Source organism: Enhydra lutris, unplaced genomic scaffold, assembly GCF_002288905.1.
Source record: "Enhydra lutris kenyoni isolate GAN:26980312 unplaced genomic scaffold, ASM228890v2 scaffoldscaffold48, whole genome shotgun sequence".
Lineage (NCBI taxonomy): Eukaryota > Metazoa > Chordata > Mammalia > Carnivora > Mustelidae > Enhydra > Enhydra lutris.
Window position 1 is genome coordinate 14701037 of NW_019154132.1, and position 7321 is coordinate 14708357.

Here is a 7321-nt window from a genome sequence, read left to right on the forward strand (position 1 = left end):
GGGTGGTTCAGGCAGTTAAGGATCTGACTTTTGATTTTGGCTTGGGTTGTGAATTCACTGTGTGGGATCTAGCCCCGCAGGGGTCTCTGCCCTCAGCAAGGAGTCGGCTGTAGATTTTCTCCCTTCCCTCCACGCCTCCCCCTTCACCGCTCCCAAATAAATAAATAAATAAATAAATAAATAAATAAATAAATAACTCACTCTTAAAAAAAAAAATGTGACTGAAGTAACAAGGGCAATGAGAACACAGGAATGAGTAAGCCACACAGCCAGGCTGAACTGGCCATAGGACTGTGGCCAGGGAAGAGCGTACAAGGCGATATTGGATTTGGATACTGCAAGAGGGGAAGTAGTAGTGTTCCAGAATGGAATTGGAGGTGACAGTAAGACCAGAGGGCTGGCCAGTGGTCTAAATAAGTGGCCATTACAGTTTCGGTGAAATATTCAGTAGTAAACATTTACCGGATACTTCCAAATTCTAGGAGGTCTCTGGAGCTTTGGGGAGCATAGGAGAAGTAGGTAACATGGTCTCTGACTTTGGAAAGCTTTTTTTTTTTATTTGGAGAGAAGAGATGGGAACATAAGACTAAACTGGAGAATGTGAGCAAGTTAGTATACGATATAAAGGGGTGAAATACGTACTGTTAGGGAAAGATTTCTGCGGAAGAGGAGTCTTGTTTCTTGAGAGAACCATGCACGTGATTGGTTTTTGGAAGCAGGTGGGGTAATCTGTGCCATTTCCTGGATTAAGAGGGAATATGTATGTAATGTAGGACTATGGATTATTACAGAGCCCATTGTGGGACTCAATCCCAGGCCCCTGGGTTCATGTCCTGAGCCAAAGGCAGACGCTTAACCGACTGAGCTACCTAGGTGCCCCTCCCTGTCAGTTCTTATTCTAAACTGGATGGTAGGCTAGAAAGCCCATGTTAATATGATCACTTGTCCAGATGTGAACCCAGAAGAGTGAGTGCCTGCTCTTATCTGTGTCTGATGATTTGCCACCTCTTCCTCTTTCCCTCCTTCACGTTCCCATTCTTCCCAGAGTAGCTAATTAACCTAAATATAAAAGAGCATAAAAAGTAAGATTAAGGAACCATTTTAGACTCTACCCTGTTAGTTACCATTCCCTCCAGCTAACCAGTTCCCAAGTCCGTTGGACTTTTGACATTCTAAATATTTCTCAACTTGTCCTCTGCTCTCTATGTATTTCCTCTGTCACTGGGGTCAGATCATAACCATTTCTCACCTCATTTATGCAGTAACATTGCAATGGGTTTCTAGGCTGCCTGCCTCCAGTCTCTTTCTTTTCTCCAATGCTTAATTTCATCTCTCATACAGGCAGAACTACTCTCCAAAAACACAAATCTGCTTTAAAACTCCAGTGAAAATCCTAAGGTTCCATTTAGGCTCTGGGCAAAGTTCAAACTCCTTTGCCTGGCATACTGAGCCTTTCTGGTCCTGGCTCCTGCTTACCTCTAGGAATTTTATCTCTAGTCACTCCCAAACACAAATTGTGTCCTATGCATAAATTTGGTGTTTTTGGAGTTCTTATAATTTTTTTTTCTTCCATGCTGCAGAGTTGCTTGGCTTCCTTCAAACTACTGAACCCCTACTCAACCTTCAAAACTCCCTAGTTCCTAGGGAAACTAGAAGTGTTGAGTTCCCTTTAGCACGTTTTTCCCTATTGCTAATTAGCACTTTTTTTTTTTTTAATTTACTTATTTGGGAGAGAGTGAGAGAGCACAAGCAGTGGGGGAAGAGCAAAGGGAGAGGGAGAAGCAGACTCCCCGTTGAGCAAGGAGCCTGATGTGGGACTTGATCTCAGCACCCTGGGATCATGAACTGAGCCGAAGGCAGACGCTTCACTGACTGAGCCACCCAGGTGCCCCAGTGAATTAGCACTTTTTAGGGGTATCCCTATCCACTGTTAAGTCTGCCTTTTGTACTCAGCTGTGTGTTTCTTCACAAAGGACTTTAAGGCTTCTCTGTGTGTCTTCAGGGATGAGGACAGGTGCTGGCAGGTCCTCTAGGAGCCATGCACCCAGTGAGGTCTTCCCTCCATCCTTCCCCTCCCTACTGCCCTGACTTGGAAGGCATCAAGAGAAGTGCTGTGAGGAGTTAAAATCATCAGGAGAGAGTCCATTAGATTCAAAGAAAACAAACAAACAAAAAAGGAAAAAGAAAGGAAAGGTTATACACAACTTTGCCAAAGTAGTAGGGGAAAGGATGTCCATCAGGAGACAGTGCCTTCTGCAACAGGAAAAGCTTTAAATCACCAAAAAGGCCGATCTGTTTTCGTTTTCACGCAAAACAACAGGAATGTTATCCAAATCTTTTGGAAAGGAGCGAATTCCTTCCTTTCCCCTGCCCTCAAGCCTCAGCTAGAAGGGTTTTTAGTTTGTGTGTGTGGTGACCTGAAGTTGGTAGCCCAGCAGGGGAGTTCCCAGGCCTGGGACAGAGCGGCCCAGCCTCAGGGCTGGCTCAGGAAACCAAGAAGAAACCCACCTTTGTTCTTTCATATTTTGCCTGGGGAATGACAGATCTGACATTAAACCTCCAGAAAACTGGTTAAAACCATAACACTGTGGAGGAGCGCAGACCTCCAGTATACAGGTCGTAATGATCAGAAAATCTTTCGAAAACACCTCGTTGTAACCTAAGCATAAAGTCACTTGGGTGGCCAGTCCTGAACAGTGGAGTCTGTTGAGTCCTCCCGAGCAAATGGCCCCGGCAAACAAGTTTTGCAATATCGAGGCACAGAAGGCCACTTATTTTTCTGATTGTGAAATGAATGTAAGACAAAATTGTTTTGTTTTTTTTTAAAGGCATTCAGATTTTTTTTTAAAAGGTAGAGCAATAATTTAAAAGCCTTTGAAAAAGGCATTTTCATTCGTTTACCGAGAGGTTCCTATAACGGGGCTGGTCCTTTAGCTAAGTTAATGTTATTACATAATCCCCCCCCTTAAGGTCTGGTCTCCCGGAATCCGCGGACGAGGCCAACAAGCTCGGAGAAGCCACCGGCCCGCCTTTTAGTGAGGGTTAGGGTGTGATTTGAATCCAGGTCTCTCACCACCCGTTTCGGAGACCTTTCTAGGCCACGGTCACCTCCTGAAACGCCGGGGCCCATAAAAACCTAACCGATTGTGTTGCCGGAGGAGTAGTTCTCCGTTCAAGGTAAGGAGAATCCACGGGATGGGAAGGAGAGTAAGACATATCGCAGCGAGCATGAGCCTGTGTGAGTGACCCCACTTTTCATTTACCCGGAGGGGAGCCTGAGAGAAGGTAATTTAAAACATGACTTCTCCGCAGCCACACTTAAAACAAGGAAATTTATGATGCACAATGGCTGCGTAAGACTTGACGAACTTTTGAAAAGGCGAAGGCCCGAGGAGACAGAGCGGGGGCCCTGCTCCTTCCTTCCCGGCAGCTATTAAATAAGCACATCGGGGGCAGAGGCAGGTAGAAGGCGGCTCCCGCGTGGCCCGCGCGGTGCACGTTCCCCGCACTCGGCGTTCCAGACGCTTCCCTGCAGTCTGCACGGCCGGGCGGCTCCCTCCGCGCGTTAGCCTCGTTCGCCCGCGGGCACCCCCGGCGCCAGGCTCTGAGGGCAGAGCTCGAGCGGGACGTCCCGGGCGGGTTCTCTCTCGCTGGAGGCGGCCGGCCCGGGGCCCTTCCCGGCCACCCCCGACGCCGGGCTCAGCTGGCGGGCCGCGTGCCGCGCCAGGAGGTGGCCTTCCAGCGCGTGCGGCTGCGGGGCGCCGGCCGAGGTGACCTCAGCCTACCCCGGGCCGGGCCGCAGCACGCCGTGTGCGAATACGCGAGGCGGTGTCCTGAGCTGACACCGGCTGCGCGGCACAGGCAGCAGGCGCCGCCGATCAACTAGTTCGCACCGAGGATTCCTCTTGGTGCGTGGCCCAGTTTTCCTTAGGACGGGCTCCAACCCCTCGCCGCCACCGCCCCCCGCGCCGCCACGCTCCGAGGCCTTCCCCCTAGAAGCCTCGCGTCCCTCCCCCGCCGCTCGGCTCCGGCCGGCGCGCGCGCGATTCCTCGATTCCACAGGCGGTTCGCGCCGTGGGTGGGGGCGGGGCGCCGCCGGGGGAGGGGGGCCGGGGCCCGGGGGCGGGGGCGGGCCGGCGTGGGGAGTTCCTCGCTCGCGGACCACACGCTCTGCGGGCCAATCCCGAGCCAGCCTCTAGCGGTGTCACACGCGGGACACATCCAAGCGTTTGTTGGCAGGGCCGGTGAGGGGGAGGGGGCGAGGAGGAGGGTGGGGAGTTGAGTGACAGGCTTGCGGGGCAGGCTGGGAATTGTAGTTCCTAGCTCCCGTGGCCATAGCCATTTTGTAGTCGGGGGACTACAACTTCCAGAAGATCAAGGGGACTATTCTAAGGTGCCCCGGGAATAGGCGGCTCTCCCCGGGGCCAGGCGTCCTGGGGCACTGGTATCCAGCGGCCCGGCTGCAGGTAGACGCGAGGGCAGTGGCGGGGGCTGGCGTGTGGCGGTTGTGGGGTGAGCGGCAAGCTGGGGAAGGGGGTGAGGTGGAGCGACCGAGCGTGCCATGCATTGGGCTAGGGAGCCTCTCTCAATTCCACTCCTAGGCTCGGCGTGGGAGCGATGGCTGAGGGTTTGCCCGGGAAGGGTTCGTCGAAGCTTCTCGGGTGTCTAGTCGACGGGGCTGCGGGGGTCCTCCGGACTGGGCCGGGGTCGGTCGGCGCCGGAGTAGGCGGGCGCCTGGTGGCTCAGCTGTGGGAGTTTTCGGCTAGCGTCCGTCGGGGAATTACCCGAGGAGCCCTAACTTGTATAAAAGCAGAGTCCATTTAAAGTTGGGCTGGATAGCCTCTCTCTCATTGGTTAGGGGGCTTGGAAAAAAGAGACTCGGCGAGCCCTCGCTGTGGTGCTGCCGCCGCCGCCGCCGCCGCTGGAGTTGACTCTTCTGCTCGCACTGCTGCTGCAGCACAAACGTGACTTCCAACATTTTTTATTTATCTTTCCCTTTTCTTTTCCAAGATGTAACTACAGATCAGACACTAAGGACCTTCACGTTTCGCTGATGTAGTTTTTGGAGGAAAAAGGGGGGGAGTGAAGGGCGTCGGTTTTTTTTTGTGTGTGTGTGTGTGTGTTTCGGGGGAAATTTTCCATTATGAGTGTTTTACTAAAGTGAATTTTTTTTTGTTTGCTTCGTTCGTCTTTGGCTCTTTTTTTTTTTTTTCTTCCCAATTTCGGATTTATTTCAAGGCGAATCGGGCTTTGGGGGAAGAGGAAGAAAAGTCGGATTACAAGATCAACCACCACCAACAACAATAAAAACCACCAGGATATTTTTTTGCAAATTTCTGACGGCTTTAATTCATGAAGCAATTGTCCCCTTTTGCAATCAGCATTTGGATCTCAGAATGAGCAAGGAAAGACCCAAGAGGAATATCATTCAGAAGAAATACGTAAGTGCTCTTAACAACACATCCTTTGACTTGCAGTTTTAAGCAATGGCTGTGAATGTCAAGTTTATAGATAATTCTGCTGCTGAAGGGTTTTTAAACACAGCGTCCGATAAGGCTGTTTCTTTCTTTTCTGAAAGAGGGCTTTTCAGGCAAAGTCGTGTCTGCCTAGTTTGGATGAAAAAACAGATTGGTGTAGCGATACCTCAAGTGAATAAATTGACCTCGAATGACACAACCATAATCTAGTTTTAGATGAAAGGCTAGGGATTTTGTGGTACTTGGGGAGGGGGTTGGGGGGCTGCGGTAATGTAACTAAACTGCATTCTCGGGCGGATTTGGCCCCATATTGCACTTTGCATGCAAATGAGCTTGTGTTATTATTATTAATGTTATTTGGAAAATCGTGTAACGCGTGTGTGTTGGAAGACCTTTAAGTTGCAATCGAGGGTCCGATTATGGCGATCTTGTTCCTTGCACTGGCACATCAAATTTAATGTATATGGTCGTTTGGCTTATTTGGTTCGCAACGTAAACCAGTTGGGAATCATGTTACAGCGAATGCATTTGTTGGGATTGACTTTAATAATGGGACTGGTTTTATTTAAAAATTCATGGTTTCCAGTTTTAGGGGAAAAAGACATACAATATAGCTAATGTTTCTAAGTAGGTACGTGAATGCCTGTGTAAGTGACTACAAATAAATTATCCCTGTTAACTAGGCTTCTGAAATTGGGCGATTATTCAGAGATTTAAATGGCTTGGAATAGTTAAATTTGTTCTGTGCATAGTACAAGCTACGTTTTGATTGGCATGGGGAGTGTTTTTGTTTTGTGTATGGCTTTTTTTTTTTTAAGTTTAGGGGGAGGGAGGGTAGAGGGGGACGGAGGATTAACCAAATATGCACTCGAGTGATCGGTGATTAGCTGCATGCTTTAAATCAAAGAGCCCATTTTTTAAAAAAAAAGCCCAAATGAACATACACTAGGAATAATGCAACGTTATAACAAAGTTTTATTTAACTCGAGTCGACAAATTGGTGTTAATATTTTCCCTTTATGAGAAGCGTGATGTGTGTAATGGTAGATGACCTTTGGGGCAGTGGTTTTTGTAAAAAAAAAAAAAAATACATTTAGTGAAAAAGCCGAATGCCTCTTCTAGAGGGCTGATTCTAATCTAGGCACGTAAACTTCAACTATGAAAGAAATGCAAGGTTAAATAATCAAGCTCAACTTAAAAAAGCTGTTCCCTAAAGAATTTAAGAATTAAAATACATCCGCATTGCAGAGGGCTGGGTAGAATGCAAAGGACTAGTTTAAACTCGGGCTGTAGAAACTGCATGGAGACAACCTTGCCTTGGAGCGTGGACGCCTTCCCGGGGCACGTCCGATCCGGGTGCAGCCACAAAGCAAATGGGGTAGAACTTGGACAAGAACCGCCTCCGCCGCCCCCACCCCTCCCCCCGACCCCCATCCCAGACCTCGCTAAGTTGGAGAGCGGTGTGGGGTGGGATTTTTTTTTGTTGCTGGCAGTCAGTGGATTGTGTCGAGTCCGGGCGTCCGGCCGCGAGCCCGTGGTTGGCTGCGGCCGCGGGAGGCTGAGCACGAGTTGACGGCGGGGGAGCGGCGCGGAGCCGAGCCCGTGTTCCCGACGTGCTCGAGCCGGCAGCGGAGTGGAGGGCTTGCGGGGGTCGCGGCGGGCTGGGCCGGGGCTGGGCGAGCGCGCGCGCGTGGCCTGTAGGGGGCGGGCTGCGGGCTGCGGGCTCCGGCGCTGGGCTCCGGGCTGCCGGGGCTCGGGCTCGGGGCTCGGCGCGGGCCGGCCCGCGGGAGGGCGGCACGCCCAAGATCGCAACGCCGTCGTGTAGCCCTCCCGTTTAGGAGGGG

General features: G+C 50.7%; 1 protein-coding gene across 1 annotated transcript in view; it reads left to right on the top strand.

Annotated features, from left to right (window-relative positions):
* Positions 1-5032: 5032 nt before the first annotated feature.
* LOC111156647 (jumonji and AT-rich interaction domain containing 2) overlaps positions 5033-7321 on the top strand; it is a 258693-nt gene continuing 256404 nt past the window's right edge. Inside the window, exon 1 of the mRNA XM_022517658.1 lies at positions 5033-5441. Coding sequence (XP_022373366.1) covers positions 5397-5441 — 45 coding nt within the window. The 5' untranslated portion in view covers positions 5033-5396. The remainder of the gene's footprint in view (positions 5442-7321) is intronic.